This window comes from Apis cerana, linkage group LG16 (genome assembly GCF_029169275.1).
Source record: "Apis cerana isolate GH-2021 linkage group LG16, AcerK_1.0, whole genome shotgun sequence".
In the NCBI taxonomy this organism is placed as follows: Eukaryota; Metazoa; Arthropoda; class Insecta; order Hymenoptera; family Apidae; genus Apis; species Apis cerana.
The window spans coordinates 4292390-4307215 of NC_083867.1; the positions used below are offsets into that span (position 1 = coordinate 4292390).

The window sequence follows — 14826 nt, forward strand, 5'->3', positions numbered from 1 at the left end:
AAAATTTTGAGATACTCGAATGAAAGAGAGAAATTTAGAATCGGTAGGTATAGAAAAAGTTGAAACGTAAAAATATTTTTTGTTAATTGAACTCGATATAAATTAGTCTCTTTTCCATTTTTTTTTTTTTAATACTGTAGAAAGAAGAAAATGGGTAAGTAAATCATTGGATTATTTTTCAGGGTTATCTGTATAAAATTATTGTAACGTATTTAATTTTCTAAGTACAGAAAAATGATATTCTTTGCTAATTGAACTCGATATAAATTGTAATTAACCAAGATTTATTGCATTTTTATTTATTTTTTTTTTTTATACTATAGAAAAATTATGGGATTATTTTGCAAGATTATTTGTATAAAATTTTTGTAATTTTGAGATACTCGAACGAAAGAAACGAAAGAAAGAAATTTAAAATTGATAGGCATAGAAAAAGTTGAAACGTAAAAATATTCTTTAATTGAACTCGATATAAATTGGCCACGTTTATTCGTCGCACTTTTACTTCTTTTTTTTTTTTTTTTTTTCATATCGTGGAAAAATCATGGGATTATTTTGCAAGATTACTCGTATAAAATTGTTGTAAGTAACGTATTTAATTTTTGAAATTTTTCGGAGATATTGTAAGTACAAAAAAAAAGTTAAAATGAAAATTCTTGATTGAAACTGTTTTGACACTAAAACGCGATATAAATTATAATTGACCGACGTTTATTTTTTTCAGTATGAAAAACAGTGATGGGGGAAAATTTCGTGGTTGAAGTTATCGAAGAATGGACAAGTAAGTCATTGGATTATTTTCCAAGATTATTTGTAAAAAATTAATAAAATAAATAGAATAAAAAGAAGAAATTTAGAATTGGTAGGTATAGAAAAAGTTGAAACGTAAAAATATTCTTTGTTAATTGAACTCGATATAAATTAGTCATTTTTTTATTTTTTTTTTTTTCATACTGAAGGAAGAAGAAAATGGGTAAGTAAATCATTGAATTATATTTCTATACTATAAAAAAAGAGTATAAAATTATTGTAATATATTTAATTTTGTAGGTATAGAAAAATGATATTCTTTGTTAATTGAACTCGATATAAATTGTAATTAACCAAGGATTATTCGTTGCACTTTTACTTTTTTTTTATACTATAGAAAAATTATGGGATTATTTTGCAAGATTATTTGTATAAAATTTTTGTAATATTGAGATATCCGAATAAAAAAAAGAAATTTAGAATTGGTAGGCATAGAAAAAGTTGAAAAAAATAAAAATGAAAGTAAAAATATTTTTTGTTAATTGAACTCGATATAAATTAGTCTCTTTTCCATTTTTTTTTTTTTCATATTGTGAAGAAAATGAGTAAGTAAAAAAATTGGATTATATTTCAGAGTATAAAATTATTGTAACATATTTAATTTTGTAAGTACAGGAAAATTCTTTGCTAATTGAACTCGATATAAATTGTAATTAACCAAGGTTTATTCATTGCACTTTTACTTTTTTTTTATACTATAGAAAAATTATAGGATTTTACAAGATAATTTATATAAAATTTTTGTAATATTGAGATATTCGAATAAAAAGAAGAAATTTAGAATTGGTAGGCATAGAAAAAGTTGAACCGTAAAAATATTCTTTGTTAATTGAACTCGATATAAATTAGTCATTTTTTTATTTATTTTTTTTTTTTCATACTATAGAAAGAAGAAAATGGATAAGTAAATCATTGGATTGTTTTGCAGTTATCTATATAAATTATTGTATTTAATTTTGTAAGTACAGGAAAATTATATTCTTTGCTAATTGAACTCGATATAAGTTGTAATTAAGGATTATTCATTGCACTTTAATTCTTTTTTATTTATTTATTCTTTTTTCATAGAATGAAGAAAGAAGAAAGTGAACAAGTGAACCATGGGATTGTTTTGCAGAGTTATCTGTATAAATTATTATATTTAATTTTCCAAAAAAAATTACAGAAAAATTATACTCATTGCTAATTGAATTCTATATAAATTTATAGAAACTCGTCTTATATCTTGAATATACTATATTTTGATTTGAATTATTATCATTGAAATATTTCTAACTTAAATTTATTTCAGGTTACTTAAAACAACAGTAATTGATGGACAAGTATCTCTAATTAGATATAAAAAGCCGTTATATTATTTAATTTTAACGATTCAACATTTAATTATTTAATATTTAATTTATTTTTCTATAATATAATAGAGTATCTAATCCAAGTTTTTTATTAAATTTTATAATTTCGATCAATTTTAATTATAATTATTAATAATTAATTCTAAATTTCACCTAACCAAGGTTTATTCATTGCATTTTTATTTCTTTCTTATTTTTTTTTCACGTAAAAAGAAAAGACTGCTTAATTAAATCGTGAAATTGTTTTGCAGGATTATCTGTATAAAGTTATTGCAACGTGTTTAATTTTCCACGTACATTTTAAAAATTATATTCTTTGCTAATTAAACTCGATATAAGTATAAATTTTAATTATTCAAGGTTTATTCGTTGCATTTTTATTTCTTCCTTATTTTTTTCATATAGAAAGAAAAGAAAGATTAAGCAACTTATGGGATTATTTGTGATAAGATTTTTCTACAAAATTTTGAGATACTCGAATGAAAAGAGGGAATTTAGAATCCGTAAGTACAGAATGCTAATCCTTCGTTATTGAAATTGTTCTGCAGCCAATATAAATGGACCAAAGTTTATTTTTTCCAGAGAGTATGAAAAATACAACAATGACTCCATTATTCGAATCCATTATTCGAAACACAATGATACGAAAAGCTGCAAAAACAATCAAATTACAATAGCACTTTACAACAAGCGAACCTCTACAAGTCTTAAACTTTTGTTTCGAAATTTTTAAACAATCACTTTTAATCTGATTAAGAAAATTCACAATATTTTCGTTAACATTTTCGCGGATAATAAGTTTTAATATTTAAACAAGTTGCACCTTTCATTTCTCTATATCGCAAAATCTCTTTATTTGCAAACTTGTATTTAAATTCCTAAATCCTCCCCGAGGAACGGTTACCGGAAGAACCGCAGAACGCTTATAAATAACCGGATTTGGGGATACACTTTTAAGAATTAGTCATCCGCTAATAAGTGTCAATATTTACCCTTTCCTCTTTCTTCAAATCCCCCGAAAAGAACGGGAATTTCTTCTCAATTCTCTGTTTCCAGTAGAAAGGAAAGAAAATCCCTTTATACCTGGAAGGCGTATCCCTTAAGAATCGTGGAGGAAAACTCGTTAAACACGCCGATTTCCTGACTCGTGACAACGTGACGAATCGAGGACTCGGCAACTTTCCACACCAGATCATCTTTCTATTCATCCACTTCCAATTTTTATTCATCGTAAAATTGTAGGGAATAATAAATTATTGTCCAAATTCCCAATTACCTTTCCTCCTCCAATGTTAAATCCCCAGTAGCAGTATTAAACATTGTTCGAAACACCGATATTATCGTACTTAATAATTTATAGTTACAACCTTCCCAATTTTTCCACTGTATGCGGAATAACTGTTTCCCCGCAAGAGTATAAATATAATAATGGCATATTGTGTTAAACAATATGTCCGAAGAATCAGGTAACGAATCGTTTTAACAGGTTGCCGATTGTTTAACCGAGATATCTCGCCTCACAAGAATTTTCGTTTATTCCAGAATTATGAAGAAACGTGTTCGAGAAAAGCGAACTCCTCCGCTCTATATACATATATATATATCTCGACGATTACTCGACAGTTTTTCCGCCCCGCCCCGAGAACGCCATTACGAACCTTCCATTTTGGATTTTTTACCGAATCTTTCGCTCCGATTTTAAACGAAAAACCGACGAGCAAAATTGAAAATCGAGGTGCGAACGAGTTAAGTATTTATTGGTGTGACTGGTACGTAAGCTTCGATTTATCGCGAGTCTGTAAAGTCTAAACGAGAGAAGACTTGGGTAAAGAGGAAGAGAAGCGAATAAGGGGAGGCCCAATATGCGAAGTCGACAAACAAAATATAAATCAGTGGATACAAAACTCGGTCCCGATATTCCCAATTTTTCCAAATGGTCGCCCCTTTTCCGTGAGGCGAGGTGTATGTACACGGGGCGCACATATGTCGCAAACCTCCCCTCCTCGGCCTGCGGTGCGCGCCATTTCACGCAACGCGGGGCCCCAAATTTAATTTGCCCTGGAGAGAATCTTTATTCAAAGTAGCTTATTATTCAAACTTCGATCACCATTCTTTTCTATGTCTGTAGCATGGGGTGAAACTCTCGGTATCCTCTCTGCCTCGCTTCCGGCTGGTTAGTTTTAACCAGGGAGCGAGTTTCTCGAAGAGCCTTGGAGTGTAGGTTTGTATAGTTTGTATATTGGAGTAGTATTGAAGAGAGATTTTTTTTTTTTTGTTTAATTCGTTTCTTCCACTTTTTCTTTCAAATTTCGAATTCAAGGCTTTCGATCACTCGAATAAGAAATTTTAATTGGAATTGTTAAAAAAAATTTCTAAATTTAGAATTCACTTTATTTTATGTAATAAGTTTCTTATTTTTCTTTTAAATTTTGAATTCGAAGGGTGGCCTTCGATCATTGGACTCGAATAAGAAATTTTAAAGAATTGTTAAAAAAAATTTCTAAATTTAGAATTCACTTTACTTAATAAGTTTCTTATTTTTCTTTTAAATTTTGAATTCGAAGGGTGGCCTTCGATCATTGGACTCGAATAAGAAATTTTAAAGAATTGTTAAAAAAAATTTCTAAATTTAGAATTCACTTTATTTTATGTAATAAGTTTCTTATTTTTCTTTCAAATTTCGAATTCGAAGAGTGGCCTTCGATCATTAGTTGGTCGACTCGAATAAGAAATTTTAATTAAAATTGTTGATAAAAAATTAAATTTAGAATTCATTTGATTCTGTAATAAGTTTGCTATTTTTCTTTCAAATTTCGAATTCAAAGGTGGCCTTCGATTGGACTCGAATAAGAAATTTTAATTAGAATTGTTAAAAAAAATTTCCAAATTCACTTAACTATGTAATAAATTTTAATTAGAATTGATGATAAAAAATTTTTAAATTTAGAATTCACTTTACTTAATAAGTTTCTTATTTTTCTTTTAAATTTTGAATTCGAAGGGTGGCCTTCGATCATTGGACTCGAATAAGAAATTTTAAAGAATTGTTAAAAAAAATTTCTAAATTTAGAATTCACTCGACTATGTAATAAGTTCTCTTTCTTATTTTTCTTTCAAATTTCGAATTCAAGGGTGGCTTTCGATTACTCGAATAAGAAATTTTAATTAGAATTGTTAAAAAAAATTTCTAAATTTAGAATTCACTTTACTTTATGTAATAAGTTTTTTATTTTTCTTTAAAATTTCGAATTCAAGGGTGGCCTTCGATCATTGGACTGGAATAAGAAATTTTAAAGAATTTAAAAAAAATTTCTAAATTTAGAATTCACTCGACTATGTAATAAGTTCTCTTTCTTATTTTTCTTTCAAATTTCGAATTCAAGGGTGGCTTTCGATCACTCGAATAAGAAATTTTAATTAGAATTGTTAAAAAAAATTTCTAAATTTAGAATTCACTTTATGTAATAAGTTTCTTATTTTTCTTTCAAATTTCGAATTCAAGGGTGGTCTTCGATTGAATTCGAATAAGAAATTTTAATTAGAATTGTTGATAAAAACTTTCCAAATTCATTTGACTATGTAATAAGTTTCTAAATTTTTCTTTCAAATTTCGAATTCAAGGGTGGCCTTCGATCATTGATTCGAAAGGCAATAAGAAATTTGAATTACATTTGAAACGTTAAAAATGATATCAATTAAATGAGATTCGAGTTGAATTTCTCCTCCTCTTTTTCTTGTTCGATTCGATTTTCTAAACTTCTAAATTTAATTTAATAGAAATAGAATAAGCTCGTTGACTATAATAAGTTTCTTCTTTTCTCTCTTAAATAGGACAAATTTCGAGCATGCTCTCACATGTAAAATAAATTATTCGATTTGGTTCGTTAACTCGAAAGACAATCAGAAATTTTAATTACATTTAAAAATGATATCAATTAAATAAGATTCGAGTTGAATTTCTTCTCCTTTTTTTCCTTGCTCGATTGTTGATCGATTGAAAAATTTTTAAATTTAATAATGGAAATAGGATAAATTCATTCGTCGACCTTGCACTTTTAAAAAATTCGATTGATTAGACTCGAAAGACAATCGGAAATTTTAATCAACGTTAAAAATAATTAAAAATAATTTAAATTAAACGGTAAAAATAATCAATTAGAATTAGTAAAAAATTTAGAATTCATTCGTCGACTATGTAATAAATTTCTTCTTTTTCTTTCAAATTTTGAAACAATATTAATTACAAAATATTTTGTAAAATTTAGAAATTTTATACAATATATAAATTCTTTACAATTATACAATTTCGACTCTTACGAGTAAATTATTCGATTAACTCGAGAGACGATCAGAAATTTTAATCACGCTTAAAAATAATATTAATTATTGGTTAAAATTTCTAAATTTAAAATTCTACATTTCGAAGGCACAGTTTTAAAAATGAATTATTCGAGGGACAATCGAGAGAAATTTTAATTACACGTTAAAAATAAGTTAACTCGATTAAATAAAATTCCATCGAGTTAAATAATCCTTCCCTCTTTTCCTCGATTTAAAAAACTCGAGAAGAGGAAGGAAGAAAGAGAAAGTTAAGGTAGAAGAGAGAAAGCAATTGTCGAAGAACCAGGAAGTTAAAAACAAACTACCTGAAACGACACCTGAGATGACCTCTTTACAGCACGTGCCTGTTCTCCCCACCAATTCCCAGGACAAGGAACAATAAGTGACGAAACTAAAGCTGCGACTGTCTTTATTTGGACAATGTTTGCATCCAACTTTACAAATACCATAAACACAAATTATTTCCAGCTGTTTCTGTTTTTGGTTGTATAGGAAGAATTTTACAATGCAATAAAAACTTTTGCAAACTTTTTTCCGCCCCTTTTCCCTTTTCTTTTGAAAATTTGTTTGGCACTTGTAAGAAATAGCAGACGCGGAAGAGAATCGCGAAACGGTACCTCTTTGTTGGGCTCGAGTCATAAAATGGTCATCGAGATCTGGCCACCTTGCTCCTTTATTAGAGGGATTTGTTTCTAGAAAGCTTGCAACGTTGCCAAATGTTTTGAATAATCTTGTCAACTTTGCCGCTTTCTAGACATTTCTTCTTCCAAACAGTCTTCCTTCCAAACTTTTAAAGTTCCTCGAAAATCTCGAAATATTCGCAAAAATAAACCACCACCAAACAATTCCATATAACAAATAAAATTAAAATAAAATAAAACAAAATAAAAAAATTTCACATAAAAAAAAAAGATTTCCAAATATTTCCGTATAGCTGTCTCTCTTCCTCCAAAGAATTCCATATAATATAAAATATAATAATAAAATATATAAATAAAATAAAATAAAATAGAAATAAAATAAAATAAAAATATCTCGAATATTATAGCATGCTGTCTCTCTTCCTCCAAAGAATTCTAATAAAATTAAAATAAAATGAAACAAAATAAAAAAATTCCATATAACAAAAAAAAAAAGATTCCAAATATTTCCATATTGCTGTCTCTCTTCCTCCAAAGAATTCCATATAATACAGACAAAATAAAATAAAATAAAAAGATCTCGAAATATTTCTATAGCATATCTTTCTTCCATCACAGAATTCTACGTAAAAAAAAAAAAAACAAAAACAAAAGATTTCGAAATATTTCCATATAGCTGTCTCTCTTCCTCCAAGGAATTCCATATAATAGAAACAAAATAAAATAAAATAAAAAAATCTCGAATACTATAGCATGCTGTCTTTCTTCCACCACAGAATTCTAATAAAATTAAAATAAAATAAAACAAAATAAAACAAAATAAAAAAATTCCATATAACAAAAAAAAAAGATTTCCAAATATTTCCATATAGCTGTCTCTCTTCCTCCAAAGAATTCCATATAATACAAAATATAATAATAAAATATATAAATAAAATAAAATAAAATAGAAATAAAATAAAATAAAAATATCTCGAATATTATAGCATGATGTCTCTCTTCCTCCAAAGAATTCTAATAAAATTAAAATAAAATAAAACAGAATAAAAAAATTCCATATAACAAAAAAAAAAGATTTCCAAATATTTCCGTATAGCTCTCTCTTCCTCCAAAGAATTCCATATAATACAAAATATAATAATAAAATATATAAATAAAATAAAATAAAATAAAAATAAAGTAAAATAAAAATATCTCGAATACTACAGCATGCTGTCTCTCTTCCACCACAGAATTCTAATAAAATTAAAATAAAATAAAACAAAATAAAAAAATTCCATATAACAAAAAAAAAAGATTTCCAAATATTTCCATATAGCTGTCTCTCTTCCTCCAAAGAATTCCATATAATACAAAATATAATAATAAAATATATAAATAAAATAAAATAAAATAAAAATATCTCGAATATCATGCTGTCTCTCTTCCTCCAAAGAATTCTAATAAAATTAAAATAATTTAAATAATTAAAATAAAATTAAAATAAAAATAAAATGAAACAAAATAAAAAAATTCCATATAACAAAAAAAAAAGATTTCGAAATATTTTCATATAACTGTTTCTCTTCCTCCAAAAAATTCCATATAATACAAATAAAATAAAATAAAATAAAAATATCTCGAATACTATAGCATGCTGTCTCTCTTCCACCGCAGAATTCTAATAAAATTAAAATAAAATAAAACAAAATAAAAAAATTCCATATAACAAGAAAAAAAGATTTCCAAATATTTCCATATAGCTGTCTCTCTTCCTCCAAAGAATTCCATATAATACAAAAAAATAAAATAAAATAAAAAGATTTCGAAATACTCCTAGCATGTCTCTCTTCCACCACAGAATTCTAATAAAATTAAAATAAAACAAAATAAAATAAAAAAATTCCGTATAAAAAATACAATAAAATAAATAAATTAAAACAAAAAAAAAAAAAGATTTCGAAATACTCTTATAGCATGTCTCTCTTCCACCACAAAATTCTACGTAAAATAAAATAAAACAAAATGAAAAAATTCCATATAACAAATATAACAAAATAAATAAATTAAAACAAAAAAAAAAAAAAAAGATTTCGAAATATTTCCATATAGCAGTCTCTTTTCCACCAAAGAATTCCATATAATGCAAACAAAATAAAATAAAATAAAAAAATCTCGAAATACTGCTATAGCATGTCTCTCTTCCACCATAGAATTCTACGTAAGATAAAATAAAACAAAACAAAAAAGAATCTCGAAATATTCTCACAGCTCTCGCTCTTCCATTAAATAATTCCATATGAAACAAAATAAAACGGAATAAAGAAAAGAGATCCGACTTATCACGCGTTCCTCCAACCTTTCGCTTCCCCGTCACAAAATTAAGTCACTGGCCGAAATCATTTACGATTCGCGACCCTCCTCCCCACAATATCGCCCTTTGCGGATTATTATTTATTATCGGTGGTCTCTCCATTCTCTCTCCCTTTCCATCTAAGAAACTCGCGTCCATCCCGATCAACCGGTCTCCCCCGTAGCCACCACGTCGAACCAACCATTAATCACCGTTTTTTCTCCACGGTTACTTCACTATTTATATATATATATATGTATATCCATCTTACTACGATAATTGTTTGTAATTCAACGGTTTCCTTTCACCTTTGATGTTTCCTCAATTTCGCAAGATTTCTTCGATCGAAGAATGCATCTTCGTCGAGAGATGCAGAAACTTTCTTGGTAACTCTTTCCAAAAAACTCTCCTCTCTTCTCGAGGAAAGTGCGTCGGGGATGGAAAGTGGGATTAATGAAAATACGGGGTGAGAAGGTGGGAAGCAGACGTGCTAAACGCGTATATAAGGAAAGAGGAAAGGGGAAGGAAGAAAGAAAGGGTGGTTGATTAATCGTGGCCAGATTTCCAGAAACAGAATTTTCCACCTTCAGAATTCTTCTCTTCCTTCCTCTCTCCCTTCTCTCTCTCTCTCTCTCTCAAAAAATCAAAATTCGAAATTCACCTACACGTCTCCTCGAGTTGATCGAACGAATCTCTCTTCTCCCCCGATTAATTTTCCCCAATTTTCAATCTCAAAACTTCGCCACGGGGGGAGGGGGTTCACACATGGCACGCGACATTGTGCTAGGTCGTGCTCCAGGGGGAGAGTTTTTGTGTGAATAGCGTTAATAGTGGGAGGGGACTGGAACACGGGTCCGATGGGGGTGGCCTCGACTGGGGGGGGCAGCTGATAGAGCTGGAGGGAGAAGGACAAACAATGTACTCTCTCGGTACAGGCTACTACGTACTAGGGCTAGATACTAAGGGGTAACGTTTCGTACCCCCTCTACTTTCACAACTGCACAGGATGCTCGGTACGTGGTTGAATCCTGTTGAACCACGCCAATAATACGAAGAAAGTTACGGCCCATTTCGCCACGCGCGTGGACACTCTGGACTTCCCAAATTTTACCATGCGGATTCATTTACATACGTCAAAACTCCTTCCGACTTGATAGAGTCAAGTCCTGCGGCGCGTGCGAAGCTCTCTCGTTCCGAGAGAAGCTACGAATTTACGAAACTGATATCAGACAGCGGAGCTGGTTAACGACACTGGTACTAATTAATGGAATTGGTACTAGTCCGGACAATCGGCATAAGTGTGATAACAGTGCTGGTGAAGTGGTGAAAGAAGTGCAAGTGCAAGTGAGAAGTTGAAAGCTCGTCGTCGAAAGCTCTCGGCGGCTACACCGACTGGCACACGTGCTTTTTCCCGAAGTGTAATTCTCAGTGCTTCTGTGAACACGTGCGATCGTGATGAAGCCCACGAACAGGTTGTCTAATAATGAGATAGATTGCTACTGGTTAACCGTAGCCAGTTTTCTCGAAAATAATGACTTGAATTTGAACGACGCACACTGCTCGACACAGCCTTGCCAGAACGAGAACTCCACGTTCAATTACACCTACAATGTGGATTCGACTCAAAATGTGGACTCCGCTCAAAACGTGAACTCGGCGCATAACGTGAACCCGACGAGTTCCGCGCATAACGTGAACCCGACGAGTTCCGCGCATAACGCGAGTTCCGCACACGTTGTGGCTTCCGCGACGTATAATCAGGCTGGAATGGATGTCGAGCAGAACGGGCTGGAATCGAGTAGCTTATTGGAGATGCTTTTGAAGCGCGACAAGCCGTTGGAGAACGGTTTGCAGCAGCATATCCAGACAGAGAAGGACAAGCCTTCGGTGGTAGTGCAGCCTGTTATGCGAAACGGGATTGAACGGATATCGCCGGACACTCCGAGCACGTCCAGTCTGTCATCGAACGAGGGATTGTTGCTCATCGGCGAGGAACGACAAGGAGGAGGGAACTGCACAATTGTGCAGTCGGTGCCGCGAAACAATCATTTACAAAGATATATGCATCACAATCAAATATATCCGATACAGCAGCAGTTCATACTCAACGGTTGCATGCAGTCGGCAACGTCTGTGACTTACGCGCAACCAAGTTGTAGTTATGCGAAATTTAACAACAGTGGCGCGAAGAGGAAGCAAGCTGTTCGGAATAACGAATTCATGAACGAACAACTGATGCAACGCCAGCAGCAGTTGCAGCAGCAGCAACAATTACAGCATCAGCAGATGCTGTTGCAACAGCAGCAACAATTGCAGCAGCAGCAGCTGCTGCAACAACAGCAACAACTGCAACATCAGCAGCTGTTGCAGCAGAACCAACAATTGCAACACCAGCAGCACTTGCACCACCAGATATTGTTGCAGCAGCAGCAGCAACAATTACACCACCACCAATTGCACCAGCACACTCAGTTGCGGCAAACGCAATTACAAGCTCAATTCCAACAATCGCGACCTCAGGCACAGCAATTGCCACACCGGCAATTACCACAATACCAATTACCACATCATCAAATGCCGGAACAGCAATTATCACAACAACCATTACCACAACCGCAATTATCACAACCGCAATTATCACAACCGCAATTACCACAACCGCAATTATCACAACCGCAATTATCACAACCGCAATTATCACAACCGCAATTACAACAACAGCAATTGCCGCAGCAGACGAATTATTCTTGGATGAAACCTTCGACATCTAAGGGTTCGTAGAAATTTTCTTTTTTCAAATCTTCTTAAGTAAATGAATATTATTCGTTCTGTCGAATTTTGTTTATAAGCCAAAAATTTGTCGATTAATTATTATCGGTGGTAGTAGAGGTATCGATTATTTTTCTCGATATTTTGATTATACGCGTACATTTCGAACAGAGTGATTGTCTAGTTTTAACTACTGGTTTCGAAAATTTTTCTCTTGAAAATTTTTTATTCGAAGTAAATAATAAATTTAAATTAAATAAAAAGTTAAATTTTAAGTGTCGCTTAATTTCAAAATTTTCGATTTTTCTCTTGCAAGATATCTTGAAAAATTTTTCAAGTGAATTGTTAGAGGTTAGGTTAGGTTAGGTTAGTTTAAGTATATTAAAGAATATTTCGAATAAATTATCAAAGTAATTTTATTCGTAGTAAAATAAATTTTAATCATAATTGATTTAAAAAATTTTCATTTTTTTCTTGAAAATTATCGTGAAAAAATTTTTGATTCGAAGTGAATTTTGTTAGAGGTTAGGTTTTTTGCACGATAATTAATTATTAAAGTATCGAAATAAATTTATTCGTTATTCAATTTTAATTATTATTGGCTTTGGAAATTTTCGATTTTTCTTTTGCAAGTTATGGTGAAAAATTTTTGAAGCGAATTGTTAGAGGTTAGGTTAGGTTAGATTAGTTTAAGTATATTAAAGAATATTTTATTATAAATAAATTATTAAAGTAATTTTATTCGTAGTAAAATAAATTTTAACCATAATTGATTTCAGAAATTTTCATTTTTTTTCCGAAAAATTATCGTAAAAAGATTTTTGATTCGAAATGAATTTTGTTAGAGGTTAGATTTTTTGGACGATAATTAATTATTAAAGTAACTTATCGAAATAAATTTATTCGTTATTAAATTTTAATTATTATTGCCTTTGGAAATTTTCGATTTTTCTTTTGCAAGCTATGGTGAAAAATTTTGGAAGCGAATCGTTAGAGGTTAGATTAGGTTAGGTTAGTTTAGGTATATTAAAGAATGTTTCGAACAATAAATTATCAAAGTAATTTTATTCGTAGTAAAATAAATTTTAATCATAATTGGTTTCAGAAATTTTCATTTTTTTTCCGGAAAATTATCGCAAAAAGATTTTTGATTCGAAGTGAATTTTGTTAGAGGTTAGGTTTTTTGGACGATAATTAATTATTAAAGTAACTTATCGAAATAAATTTATTCGTTATTAAATTTTAATTATTATTGCCTTTGGAAATTTTCGATTTTTCTTTTGCAAGCTATGGTGAAAAATTTTTGAAGCGAATCGTTAGAGGTTAGATTAGGTTAGGTATATATTAAATTACGATATTTTGAACAATAAATTATCAAAATAATTTTGTATCAAATCTTATCAAATTGTAATCATCACCGGTTTCAGAAATTTTTCATTTTTCTCTTGAAAATTATCGTGAAAAATTTTTGATTAGAAATGAATTTTTGGCTATTATTAAAAGTTAGATTTCAAATAACAAATTATGGAAATAATTTTATTCGTTATTAAATTTCTTTATTAAATTTAAAAATTTTTCCATTTCTCTTTTTCAAGCTGTCGTAAAAAATTTTTGATTCTTGGCTTTTGTTAGAGGTAAGGCTAGGTATATTAAGTTACAATCTAATGTCACTTTTTTAAATAAATTTTCAATTTCTATTTCAAATACTACGACGAGAAATAAGTTTCCAAATGAATCTTAAAATTAATAATTTTCTCGAAATATTCCGCTACATCTTTTCTTCCTTCTAATTATTTGACCTTGAAGATGAAAAGTTTTCAGGTAGATTTGTTTCTTTGTGAATAACTTTGAATAACTTTGTGTCATAAATTCGTCACATTACCATAACTTTCCCTTTTTATCCTATATAACCATAACCAAATCCGAATATTTTGCAGAATCAAATAACGGTGGACAAAAACGTACTCGACAAACGTATACCCGCTACCAAACCCTTGAACTCGAGAAGGAGTTTCATTTCAACCGTTATTTAACACGAAATCGCCGCATGGAAATAGCAAAGGCTCTCTGTTTGACGGAACGTCAGGTGAAAATATGGTTTCAAAATCGACGTATGAAAGCGAAAAAATTTAACAACAACACTGAAAATGGATCACAAAAGGGGACCACAAGAAAAAGAAACGCATCTGCATCTACTAATCGAGCTACAATAACAAGGAACACAGTGAACACGCCTGAAATGTACAACACCTCAATTAATGGATCTTCCTGTATGCAAGAGCAACCGGTTCAACCAGGATACATCCAATATCAACAGCAACCGCAGCAAAGTGAGTTTAATGGATACACAAAACTTATGTAAGATTGAACTTTCTTTTTAAACCGGTCCATTCAAATTATTTAATGGAGAAGTAATGATAGTTTTATTTACACCCTTTATTTCTTCTTGTTATCGAATTTTTTAGAGATCAACATTTGTTATATATTAATAGTAATTAATATAAAATTTTTTTTTTTATATTTAAAATACATATGTGATAAATACATGTTCTACCAAACATGTATTCTAATATATATATAT

The 14826-nt window shown here is 30.2% G+C and overlaps 1 protein-coding gene across 1 annotated transcript; it reads left to right on the top strand.

Moving 5' to 3' along the window:
• Window positions 1-5571: 5571 nt before the first annotated feature.
• Window positions 5572-14755, top strand: LOC114577860 (putative mediator of RNA polymerase II transcription subunit 26). Its single transcript, XM_028667914.2, has 2 exons — window positions 5572-12249; window positions 14183-14755. The coding sequence occupies exons 1-2, from the start codon at window positions 10932-10934 to the stop codon at window positions 14605-14607; spliced, it is 1743 nt and encodes a 580-aa protein (XP_028523715.2). The 5' UTR covers window positions 5572-10931; the 3' UTR covers window positions 14608-14755.
• The last annotated feature ends 71 nt before the right edge of the window (window positions 14756-14826 follow it).